This window comes from Dendrobium catenatum, unplaced genomic scaffold (genome assembly GCF_001605985.2).
Source record: "Dendrobium catenatum unplaced genomic scaffold, ASM160598v2 original_scaffold_192470, whole genome shotgun sequence".
In the NCBI taxonomy this organism is placed as follows: domain Eukaryota; kingdom Viridiplantae; phylum Streptophyta; class Magnoliopsida; order Asparagales; family Orchidaceae; genus Dendrobium; species Dendrobium catenatum.
The window spans coordinates 120,876-134,540 of NW_021510888.1; the positions used below are offsets into that span (position 1 = coordinate 120,876).

The window sequence follows — 13,665 nt, forward strand, 5'->3', positions numbered from 1 at the left end:
ACGTAATTGATTGACTACTGGAAAGTTATCTCCGCCGCAAAAAAAAAGGTCAAAATTTTCATCGTAAATTTGTCGCCATTTTCGACAAAAAATAATCCACCGTAAAGCCTGTCGCAAACTACTAACTTTCTCGTAGTGTTGTAAGATGCCCTATATTCATTAAAAATTTCCCTGAAATTTAATCCTTTGTTGTTGTTTGATCGAACGATATTGATTTCGACATTATATGGTGTTGGACCAATTTTAGAAAAGTTACGAATCTTAGCAGGGGCATCTGATTTTAAGAAGAAAAATCTAGGTGAATTGACTGCATTCATCAACCAAGTGTTTGGGAGAAGTAAATCACACAACGGAATATACAATAAATAAAATATTGCGGCGGAAAGAAAAGAAAACCAAAATTTAATGTGATAAAATTTGAAACCAGGAAAAGACCATGGAGCCACACCACACCAAAAAATCTACTATGAAAATTGAGATAAATAGTACATATCTCTATTCTCTAGCACCATTCTTGCACAAGAACAAACCAAGAGATTCATAACAACCACCAAGGGACGTAACCCTTAATGAAAAAAAGAGAATGACAACTACTCTGTCTGTGTTGCGGCACCAAGTTGGAGCGCCACAACGTTCAAATCTCTGTCTCGTGTCTGTATGACAACACTGCAACACCTGGGTTTGGAGCGCCATGGCCCCCTTAGCTACGCCGCAATGCTTCGCTCTTCTCTTTTCCACTAAAATCTAGAATGTCGGGACGCTTGAGTACACAACGTCAGGATGTTGTACAATTAAAAAAAAAGGTGCAAAACACCCAAACACAATTAGGGGGAGAACCCCCTACAACCCCAGTGAGCTCGACATATTGAATTGAGGTCCGAGACACTAGTACAACCCGATTTATCGACACAACCAGATTCCACACAACTAACACCAATATTAGTAAATACAAAAGGCCAAAATGAGAGGGAATATAATACAATCCCCGAGTGTCACAATGAATTATATCAAATGCAAATTTTGCTACATTATTGTGAGAGAAAAGATAAACGTCTCTTCTTCGCAAGTCGACAAATATGGCACATTGCAATAAATCTTTGAGACAGTCCATTCTCTTAAAAGACGGAAGCCCGAGATGTTTACCCCAAACATTGATGGAAATATTGTCGATATACAAGCCTATTATAACTAAATGGAATTAAGAATGTAGCGCTCATTCTGTTTCTCATTCTTGCCAATCATTATCTTGATGTTGAGTTTCTTAAATGATGAAATAATCAAGGAAGTAACAGTGAATAGGAGGACATCGTGCAAAGCTATTGATTGAACTAAGTTTTATCTCAGCACGTAAGTGAACGTTATCTACATACGATTGGGTAATGTGTCTGTAGTGTTTGTGAGTGGAGGCGTGCAGATGTGTTTGGACGCACCGGAGTCTATGATCCAGTTTCAGAAGGTAGATAAATCTGTCATGAAAAAAGACAGAGAGACACGTACCTGCGAACGATAAAGACTGGTTGTACCTCTAGCGATGGAGTGCAGATGCTTAGACAATATTTCTAAAGTTTGATTATATTGAGATTCCTTCAGACTGAAAGAAGTTTTGTTTCGCCCTTCTCGTCATTGTATTCGCAGGCGAAAACCAGGTTGATAGTGGCATACTGGCATTAGGATTTTTGGATTGAGGGTTCTGTCTTGATTTGTAACCTGGTAGGTATCCATGAAGTTTGCAAGGAGTGCAATAGGGCGGCCCCGTCCCTTCTTGGATCGATTGTTTCTGAAATTAGAATTTCAAGAGGGGGTGGGGTTCTCGTTCTTGATTGCAAATACCATTTCACCGTGTGTTTATCTGCCTATTGTCGATCGATTCGCCCAATATTTGGAGTATTATCGGCAATTGTTTTGCTGTAATCAATCATTGAGATCTGAACATATTTCGCAAGCAGCGTTCGAAAACAGCAAGCTCGAGGCGATCATCCAAGAAATCAAAATGTTGTTATTTCTAACCCAAGAATCTAATCTGTTAGGTTTGAGCCCATACCTTCAAGCTTGAAAATATGGCCATCGATGAACCCTAACCTGTTCTCGGCGGATAGCGCGATCATCACGGCTCTGCTCCATTCTGCGTGATTCTTAGCGGTTAGAATTTGCCACACCAAAGAGATCCCTAGATTATTGAGAGTGATGAAGGCAAAAGGGACTCAGGGATCAGCAATGGACAAACCCGGTGTTCCCTTATGGAATAAGAAGAAAGATTGGGCCCGGCTTGTGCTCCATTGCTCCCCTTGTTATGATTTTTTTGTGTGTCTCTTTTTGTTATGATCTAAATTTTAATGACAAATTATTTCCCGTAGAATTTGGACTTGGAGAATCATCTGAATTTGCTAAGTATTTATTGAGTATTTGTTATGAATTTGTAAATACTCATCAAATACTTAATAAATACTCAGTTGTGAATATTATTGAGTATTTTGTAAGTATTTATTGAGTATTTTGTGGTTATTTGTTGATTTATTGTATATTTTATGAGTATTTATTTGTTGAGTATTTGCAAATATTCAATAAATACGCAACAATTTGGACAGTTCTTCCCGTCTGAATTCTGTATAGAATAATTTCTCAAACTTTATTAACCCATTTCTATTAAACTTTTTTATAACTTATTAACTATAAAATTCAAAATATTTAATAACATAACTCATTTAATTAATGGGTCAAAAAATTTAATTCAAATCCAACCCATTTATTAAACAGGTCAATCATAACCTAAAATTTTCAAACCGTAGTTGAGTCGAATCATTTATTAGCACCCCTAAATTTGTCCATCCGCTCTGCTATTACACCTTATCATATTTCTATACAAATGATAAAGCAAAAGTAGTGGTTGGAAGACATAGATGGGAAATGTTACCAACCCTTGCTAGTTCTACATGTAAATGAATAATATAAAAGAAATAAAATATTGAATAAATTAATAAAAATAATTGAACATATCCAAAGTTTCTAATGACAGTTCCTTCTCTTTTAGGACCGGATGTCCGGACATCTAATCCAGACGCGCCACGTCACCCAAATACATTGGGACCCGGTGTATTTGGGTGACGTGATGTGTCTGGATTGATGTCCGGACGAATTCAGACACCGGACGTAATAATTTGCCTCTTTTAGCCAATCAAAGGGAATTTCGGTTTGGCTTCTTGGATGATGTTTTGTTTTTTTGCATTACAAGAATCTCGTGACAGCTGCATTCACAAACATGACAAAAGAAAACATACATTGAATACTGATCAAAACCCAAAAATATCAGATATTTATATAATAATTATAGAATAACAATTTTTTTACTATAAATTAATAATTAAAAATATTTTTTATTATAAAAAAATTTATATTATATCATCTCTGATCACAAAAAAAAAAAAAACATTTTATACCATAATAGACTCACTCATTTTGGCTTAAGATTGTTTGGACACAAATTGTTAGTCCTTCCGATGGATAAATTATTACATATAGAAATTGGATATAGAGAACCGTTCGATTTTGTATATGTAAACAATAAAAGCATATTTAATATTCATCATTATACAATAATCTCTCTCGTTGACTCAATTAGGACAGTACATATATTAAATTTAACTAATGTTAAGAAAGGTAAATATAAGCCTAAGAAAACTTGACTAAAATATTAAAATTGATTTTTTTTTTAATATTTGAATGAGAATTTGACTTTTAACATATCATAATGAAAAAGAAAATAAAATCAAATAGTCGATCAAACATAATGTGGAAAAAGCTAGATGATGTTGTTATTGTTGTTGATAGGCTTACTCATTTTTCGATATAACTAAATTATTAGACATTTCCGATAATATTTTTACATTTGTCTAATAATTCAATTGTATTGACAAATAACAAACGATGCATATCAAACAACATTGAAGATAGCACTAATGTTCTATAAAAATTACTTCATTACACACCATACCAATCCATAAACCAACTCTCAAGAATTAGAAAAATTATTGGTCCGGATAGGGTACCGAGCATATCGAGCGGTACCACTATCGGTACTAACCGCGGTACCGAGCTCGGTACCGACCGCGATACCGAGCTCGATACCGAGCGTCCAGTGATGTGACGCATTTTTATTGATCTCTGAATATGCTCGGTGTGTCCGGACACAATAATTATTCTAAGAGCTAACTATGCTTATTGATGCAGAGGAAAGAAAGCTGCAGATATGTATATAGTTATCTACAGGCGGCTCTTCTTCACAGGCCCCAGCTCCTTCGCCTTCTTCCTCAGAATATTTTTCTGTATCTTTCCAGTGCCCGTCTTGGGCAATGGCCCGAACACCACAGACTTAGGCACCCAATAAGCTGGCATTTTTTCTCTGCAAAACTTCATAATCTCAGCAGAAATGGCCTCCTCGTCCTTCCCAGCTCTGGCATCTGGTTTCAGTGTGATGAAGGCACAAGGAGACTCCCCCCACCGCTCGTCCGGCCGAGCCACCACCGACACCTCCAGCACCGCCGGGTGCTTGTAAAGCACATTCTCCACTTCCAAACTGCTAATGTTCTCTCCGCCTGAGATTATTATATCCTTGGACCGATCCTTAACTTCAATGTATCCATCGGTGTGCTTTACTCCAAGATCGCCGGAGTGATACCAGCCGCCGGCGAAAGCTTCCTGGTTTGCTTTCGGGTTTTTCAAATAACCCTTCATGACGCAGTTCCCGCGCATGACGATTTCGCCGATGGTTTTGCCGTCGGCGGGGACGGGGGCCATGGTCTCCGGGTTGACGACGTCGAGGCCTTCGAGGCCGATGTAACGGACGCCCTGCCGGGAATGAAGGCGAGCCCGGGATTCAGGTGGAAGTAAGTCCCATTCGGGCTTCCAGACGCAAATGGTGCTGGGACCGTAGGTTTCGGTGAGGCCGTAGGTGTGAGTGACACGAAAGCCTTGGTCGGACATGGAAGCGAGGAGGGAAGCAGGCGGAGCGGCGCCGGCGGTCATGACGTTGACGGTGCGAGGGAGGGGAAGGATCTTCTCGGCGGGAGGGGCATTGATTAGTGAATTTAGAACAACAGGTGCTGCACAAAAGTGGGTCACTCCTAGGTTGGCTATAGCTGAATAGATGGCCTTAGTTGTTACCTGCATAAATATGGAAATCTGAATCCATTACAAGCAACTACATGTGAAATCTTTATTTTTTTTATTTATTTATGATGTCCTGTGAAGTAGTTGTTTGGTGAATGGTGCAATAATTCTGTGCGGAATCCGAATGCATTCGGATTCCAATTAAAATTGGCTACATCGCCTGTACACACGCTGGTATGTATAGGCGACGTGACTTATTTTGATTGAAGTTCGGATGCAACCTATATCCAAATTCTACACAGAATAATTTCTCCGTCCCCTGAGATGAGAAGATGAAATACTTCACTCTAGTAAAGGAAGAATAAAGTGGTTTTATGAAATTTTTGTTGTCTAAAGAAATGTATTAAAGGATTTCATTCCTGATCTTCAAGACCGACAAGACTTTCCTAATCAATTTTTAGAATTATGTGCATGCCATTAAAATCACGCAAATATATAAATCTAATACCTAGCAAAAAAAAGAACTTTTTTTTTGTTCTGTTTTTGAATATGGAGAATGATGAACAGGATTGATGAAAAAAAAAAGGCACAGATTCTTTTTTCATTATTATTGCAATAATCAACAGGCTTAGTACTGCATCCCTTAAGAAAGCATTGGAATTTATATTGGAAGGATTCAAGAATCAGTATTAGCTAATTTTATATTAAATTTGATTGGAGATTGTAGTAATACTCTTACTACATGAATTAAGAGAAAAAAGGCAGCTTGAAAGAATCCAAATAATTACTGAACCAAAAAGTCAAGTAATTTTGTCTAAGGAGGGGAAAAGAAAACACATTTGGCAACTTGGGATGACTATTTAACTCAATAATAATGTGGCCTTCTGCACATAAATGTGCTGATTAAAGAAAAGGTACCTGGCGAAGGCAGATGCTGGTTCCAAATAACGCTGCGAGCGACCAAGTGTAACACCATCCATTGCAATGAAACATAGGCAAAGTCCACAGGTATACTGCACCTTCATTCAAGCCCCAAACTAGCGCAGCACTTAGAGCCATAAGGTAAGCTCCCCTGTGATGCAGAACCACCCCTTTAGGGCTGGATGTTGTTCCTGAGGTATAACCTATAGCTATGCTCTGCCACTCATCCTTTGGTGGCTTCCAAGCGAATTCAGGATCTCCAGTTTCCAAAAGTTTTTCATACTCAACAGCGCCATTCCTTAAAGCTGCATGAAGAGAGTTCGGGTCACAGTTTTCATCACCGATCACAACCATAAGTGGCCGCCGGAAAGTCTCTTTTTTGTGTTTATCAGCAATGATTTTTAGAGCTTCTTCGGCTAATGAAAAGTATTCCTGATCAGCCATGACGACCTTGCTCGATGAATGTTCCAATAGAAAGGCGATTGTCTGAGCATTTAAACGAATATTTAAGCAGTTCAGCACTGCTCCAGCCATAGGAACGCCAAAATGCGCTTCGTATAAAGCTGGAACATTTGGAGCGATTACAGCTACCTGTTAAGTTCTACAAAGTCAAGCTCTGTTCGAATAAAAAATAACTGAGATGAAAAAGGAACAAAATATTAAGACCAAAGATATGATGGGGAGGAAAGCACATCAAGAAAGAAAAAATGGACAAAATGCACTTGCAGGCACAAAATCTGCATGACTTTTAACATCACTAGCCTAATCCCATCTATTTGCAAGAAGTTTAGTTCTAATTTGAGAAATGTTCTTGAAATAAATGCTTATGTTAGTAATATTTAAATTTTGATATTAATGGAGAAGAAAATGATTTACACTGAAAGAAAATGGCAAGCATAAAAACTAGTAACTTTACATTATGAGGCTACCTTTCACAACATTACAACAACAGCAACAAGCTTTAATCCCACTATGTGGGATAAAGGATAAAAATAAATTAAGAGGAACTGATGGATTTGATTAAAATGTTGGCAATGAAGTTATTCAATGACCTTTCTATAGGTTTGGGTCAAGCTATAGGAAGCAAGAGAGAGAAATTGTGGCCAGATTCTCTTTGATTAATTGGGGATTACAAAGAACTTAATTGACTCTTTGAGAGAAGAAAGGGTGAGTCCGATCAAGATCACAAGGATTCTATAGAGGCAATTCTTCATGATGAATGGCCTTGCTAGCCTAATGATTTCTATAGTCCTTAAATGAGCTAAATGGCTAAGTTTTAAGGACCGAACAAGATTGGTTGTCCTAAACTACTAGATGAAATTCTAAGTTCTAGGAGTAAGAATAGTAAGCAACTAGCAAACCTTGGGCATCAACTAATCTCGATGAGTTGTGAGCAAATTTTTAAGCAGTTCATAGTTAATAAGTTACAATAATCAATTGACTTGATCAATCTCACCCAAGCAATGAAAATCCATTGATCTGAGCAAAATTGCTTTGCGTTCATTATCTGCAATTTTATTTTATTTTATTTTATAAGTTGAGTTTTTTGCAACAATCCTATGAAAATGATCCCTTTTCACTTTAGCAAAAATTTAAAGCCTCCTAGCATAATTTACTGTAAAGAGGACTCTGTATTGATGTAATAAAAAAAATTTCTGTATTTCATCCGTCATTCATTGTATATACACATCTAACTGCCATGGTCATAATTTAACTTTATATTGGATACTCCTAAAGAGGGAATTCTCATAGAAAATAGTTTTTAATTCAGAAAATTAGTGAAAAGTGTTGTCAACTGAAAAGTCTATCAATAACAGTGCATTATATTATCCAGAAACTCTTACTTTGTGTGTGGATGATCCTGATCTACCTGAAAATTCTTCTTTCTGATTCTTTTCAGATATCTGCTCTAGCTTTAATTCCTTAACATATTTTATAGCACTGAAAACGAAAATTGAAATAAATTCGAACCAACTGTAATAATCTCAATTTAACAGCAAAAGATTGAGAAATTGAAGAAGGAACATAAATTAATTTTTATTCCATATGAAACAACATTAAGTGAGTATCTCCATGAGACTGAAAATCATACGAGTCGGAATTTTCCAGTAAGCTCACAGATAATCCAATTTATTTCAGGAAAACATTAAAAAAATTAAAAAGAAAAATCGATCAACCAATCATGGAAAAGAACAAAGTAGAACCAGCAAGAACAATTTAATATTTATTAATTTACTAAAGAAGTGATAAACGTCCTAGCAAAAAGAAAAAATTACAATTAATAAATATATCTAGATAAAACAACATAATAACGAGCAAAATCCACAAAAAATGGAGAAGAATAATTCTAGAAATAAAAGCATAAAGCAATTCGAAATTTTAATTAATCAAGGGAACAGCATCCGTCCAATCCCAAAAAAAAAAAAATCGCTGGTTATACCTGAATCATTTAGAAAAATAAAAAAGAACAAATGTAGTCCTTAATTTTTTAGAAGTGTAGTAATAGCCGACAAAATTCAAGAAGAAATGAAGAATCGTGCGAAATTTAAAAATAACAAAACCGAATCAGAAAATCACAAACACCAACAAAATTGGACAACAGAGAGTTGGCCAAATGAAAAGCTTACAGTACAGCCGGGGCCGATGGATCGTAAGGCCAGAGCGGAGGCGAGTCGGCGGCAGCGGCGATAGGTCTCAGCCCACGAATAGGTGGTGCTTCCGTGCACCACCGCCGGCCGCCGCGGCTGAACGACAGCAGCCCGCTCTAAGAACCAAAGCGGCGTCAGAGCTTCATGGTTCGCGGGATTCTTCGGCAGATCGTCGATCTCCCTCTCTCTCTCAATCGTCGCTGCCATTTCCTTTTTCCTAATCACGACAGTAGAGTTTGGCTCAGTTAAGAAGTGAAGAGTTATTTATAGTGGGGAGAGACGGGTCACAGAGCATCCGTGGATCGTCGGCCTTCGTCTGGATTGGCTCCACGTGCCCGGCTGCTCATGCTTGTGCCGCACAGCAAACTAACTCCAGCTAAGAGAAACAACCATGACTCTAAAACCTAAATTTTATACGCAGCTCATCTTTATCCATTAGTTTTGAGTTTAGATTATCAATAAAGAGATTTTGAATTCAAATCTTATGAGTTGCGGAACTATTTTAGACTAGTCCCTTCTAAAAAAAAAAATTTTATAAGAAAGAAAAAAAAAATTTATAGAGAAAAAATTTTTTTGCCGCTCCTAAAAAATGACTTTTGTCCCTTTAAAAAACTCTTTTGTTATAACTTATCCTAAAATGTCTATATATTTCTTCAAATTTAGTTCTAATATTTTATTTCGTATTTTATATATATATATATATATATATCGAATTATTTTAAACATGTTGTTGCATTTATTGACAATTATTTTTGTAATTTTTGAAATTTCAGATGACAATTTATAAAAGAATTTACATAAATTTTATTATAAAAATTTAGCATATTCAATAATTATATATATATTACATAAATGCAAATGTAATTCTCCGAGAATCCATTTTAAGTCCTTTTCTCATCTTATTATACTTTGTTTTGGCTTTGTCTTTTTCTCAAATGATAAATGGATATATGGAATGAGCAAACCAATTCTAAGTAGACTAAGTAATTCCTATTACAAAAAATCAAAATCAACATTTGCAATAGTTTAAATTTAAAGCAACATAAGATTTTGTAGTTTAAGTTAAAGTAATATGTTGCTATTGTGAGGATTTATCGTTTACATGCTTATATGAGTACTAAAGAATTTAAAGAAGCAGAGAGAGATATAGAAAGAAAGAAGAAAGCCAGTAAATGCCGAACAGATGAAAGAAAATAAAGTGTTATTATTCCACTGGTCCTACAGGTCCTATATATAGAAAACAATATACATAGATATCAGTGGCCTATTGCCACGTAGATATTTAGATGTAATTTATTTATTTTTTCATATGTTCTGTTAAGTGCAATTAGTATTAATAGTTTTACTTACCAAGATTTTGAACTTGAAAAAGGTAACAACATGAACTTTACTTAAAATTGTAGATTAGAACCCCATCACAAGTAATAACATATACATTACTATATAAAACTTGAACATGAGTATTAGAAATATTATGAGAACATCACTAGAACTTGAGCATGGGCATTAGAAACATTAACATCTTTTGAATTTGAATAAGGGTACTAGTATATATCACATGATAGACTTGAAATGCATTATATGAAATGTGATATGCATATGTCCCTCAAGTTTCACTTAAATCTATACGTTATCATCTCACATATGGTTAATGCTTACATCTCTATGTTATCAACACACACTTTTATATACATACATGCATGTGTACGCGGTCCATTATAACTCTACTTATATTGGACGTGACATAATAAGCTATTATACACATTTCCACCATTCCTCCTCTATATGCCATGCACATGTAAATATCAATATGTTCAACATGTATATGCAATACTTAATATGAATATAAAAATAAAAGAATTGACATATGTATGACATTCCAGTAGAGAAGACATAAAATTTGCATACATACTCAATATTAACCATTTAGAAAATTATTCATAAGAAATGTTTATAATATTATATGAAGACGTTTAATGAACTATAGCCAATTCCATAAGTGTCACTTTTTTCTTATAAAAATAATTAAACTAATGCACAGATAAAACTACCTTGTGAAAATCTACATTTTCCCAAACAAAATTATTAGAACAACTTATTCTATAATATTTCAAAAATTACATGATAAAAAGTTTCTCAAACATAATAAAATCACATAAATCCCAAATCTACTCATACAAATATCAAAGTTGAAATTTAAAATAGGATATCGACAGCATACTTCGAGTTGGATAATTCTCCCAACTAGCTCGACAGTATCTAAAGCCTAGTTTCTCTTCTTCTTCTTCTTCTTCTTCTTCTTCTTCTCTCTCTCTCTCTCTCTCTCTCTCTCTCTCTCTCTCTCTCTCTCTTCTCCAGCCCCTCTATGATATATTTAGCAAATGGGAATGATGAATGACAAATGATCTATTGCTTTTGGATATTTATATAAAACTCTCAAAATCAGCCCAATCTTGTGGCGCCACTTCTCCCAATGCTGCAACGCTCCAATAAAATATTCTAGATACTCTAGACAAAGAGCTTGGTGTCATAGCTTCCATTTATAGTGATGCAGTACTCTCAAGTGCATTCTAAAGACAAAGAAGGTAGTGCCACAATGTTTTTCAGCTCAGCAACGCTCCCTTAAATAATTTCCCATAAAAAAAGAGGACAACACCGTTTTGAAGCCCTATGATCTAATGGAAGGATTGAATTCCTAAATCTAAATTTAATTTAATTACAATACAGAATAAATTGGAGCTACTATAAAATTTTAACTAATAAAAATAGTTTAAACATCATTTCTCAAAACTTATATACAATAATCTAGTTCACATAGAATCCATACATCAAAAGAATTAATTTTAGATTGCAAAAAAACCTCATAATATCTGGTTATATCAACTTTGCCCTTGCCACTCTACTTGGCTAGCCCCTTCCATTTTCCTGAACCATCAGGGAATATCTTAGGGTGATCAGCACAATAAGCTTAGTAGACTTCCTTAATAAACCTATCACATATATCAATATTTATTTAATTAAATAATAGCAATTTATTTAAATATTTGATAAATCAATAAAGAATATACAAGGTACTAATGGAGAGTAATTTCTTAGAGTTACCCATGTATTCATGGTTTAGGATTATTACTTATACTTTCACAATTCATTTTCAAAAAATAATCAGAGATGCAAGAATACATTTGCTATAAGAACCTTGCTTACACTTAAACTTTTTTGTACCTTCTGAGTTTTTATAGAGATTTCAGAATGTATCAAAACTAAATCAAAAATATTATTTGTATTACTTCGTTTATTATTAGAATATGCACTGCATAAATATAAAACACATGTCATGATGCATATTTATAACTTCACTTTCACTTATAACTCTATTTAAACTCCCGTGCATGTATACAACAAGTAGAGTCAGAATAAAATAAATAAAATAACCTCCCACACCTGTATTTAACAAGTTGGGCAAGTGAAAGTGTGTATGACATACCAAAAGATGGATGAATTGATATTTTAAAAATCTTTTAAATGAGATCAAAGTATAGTGCAAAATCATTTATGAAAATAAGATTTTCAAAACAAAATCACAAAGAAAATATATTATTTTTCAAACTTATACAAAATATTTTTTGTTTATGATTTTTAAATAGGATTTCAATCATAATATTATTAACCAAAACTTTCCCAAATATAATAAAAACTCAAGTAAAATAAAGTGCAAAAAGCAAATGCAGAAAAAAATATAAATCAAAATTTTGTAGTAGTTTGATTGAAATCGACCTATGTCCACTCCTTAAAGGTCATCCTCTGTGGGTATTGCACTAACTCAAGCTCTTTTAGCACACAATTTGGTAGTGAAGCCCTTCTCCCTTATCAAGTGTTGAATGACCTTTACATACTCTTTTATCCCAAAGAATCACCCTTATTTCGCCTCCCGACCCGACAGATCGAGATGTTGTTCCCTCTTTTTACTCCTCGTATGATTGAGATGTCAATCACGCCTTTCGCTTTTAAGCCCAATGGAAATGCACCTCCTTCCCTCTGATCCTCGCATGATGAAGATTCCAATACTCTTGCTCCTCGTAATGGTATAGATACTCTCCCATAGCCTTCTTGGAACACCCATGTGCCCCTTGACACCCTAAAGGAAAGCACTCCTCCAACCTTACCTTCTCTCTCTCCCAAGTGATTTCGACACTCTTAAAAACAAGAAAACTCCCTCTCCTTCTCTAGAGTTCTCTCTCTAGAAAAATGTCTCTAGTTATTAAACCTCTTACCCTTAAGTCATGTGAGATTTAAATATACTGGGTTATTTAAATTAAACCCTAATTTTGAGATTTAAATAGATTGGGTTATTTAAATTAAATCCTAATTTTTATATTTTAATTGCTCTAAATGTATAGTGCAATACTTGAATCGTACTACCCAATTAGTTTAATTCTCATCTCTAATTATCTTGTACAATGTACAAATAGTACTATATGATTAGTTATATCAAATCACATATCATATAGGATGAACAAAGGTTTGGCCAGTGAGCTATCTATTATATCACCTTGATGATATGGATCATACAGTTTGATAATGAATTAAAATTTAATCCTGATTTAATTCATTAATCTATGAGATAAAATTAGGCAATATTAATTAATGTTCATACAATACAGAAGTCTTTGTATGGTACAATTAGTTTAAATTTTAAATTTCAAATCTGCCTAACTTTAGAAATATAGATTCAATGATGGGGTTTATTAAAATATTAGATAGTCCTATATGATTTAAGGTTATATAATATGATTATTTATAACTCAAATTAATTAAATACTTGAATTCATTTTTGTTTTGACAGATCATATAATATAATTTAGATTGTATAATGTAGTTATAAAAAAAAAATTCAAACACTCAATTCATGTTCCCTTTATAAGTATGTGTTTGGTTATCTAACCAACATACACCTAATACATAAAATGATTTAAGAAAATAAAAATATACAAAT

General features: G+C 34.4%; 1 protein-coding gene and 1 long non-coding RNA gene across 2 annotated transcripts; both read right to left on the reverse strand.

Moving 5' to 3' along the window:
* Positions 1-385: 385 nt before the first annotated feature.
* Positions 386-2,316, reverse strand: LOC114578862. The gene is made up of 2 exons (XR_003699784.1): positions 1,498-2,316; positions 386-744 (listed from the first exon to the last, which is right to left on the reverse strand). It is a non-coding gene; the product is annotated as an uncharacterized LOC114578862 (long non-coding RNA).
* Positions 2,317-3,787: 1,471 nt separating this feature from the next.
* Positions 3,788-8,957, reverse strand: LOC110115861 (acetate/butyrate--CoA ligase AAE7, peroxisomal). The gene is made up of 3 exons (XM_020849256.2): positions 8,652-8,957; positions 6,022-6,615; positions 3,788-5,157 (listed from the first exon to the last, which is right to left on the reverse strand). The coding sequence occupies exons 1-3, from the start codon at positions 8,877-8,879 to the stop codon at positions 4,258-4,260; spliced, it is 1,722 nt and encodes a 573-aa protein (XP_020704915.1). The 5' UTR covers positions 8,880-8,957; the 3' UTR covers positions 3,788-4,257.
* Positions 8,958-13,665: the final 4,708 nt, after the last annotated feature.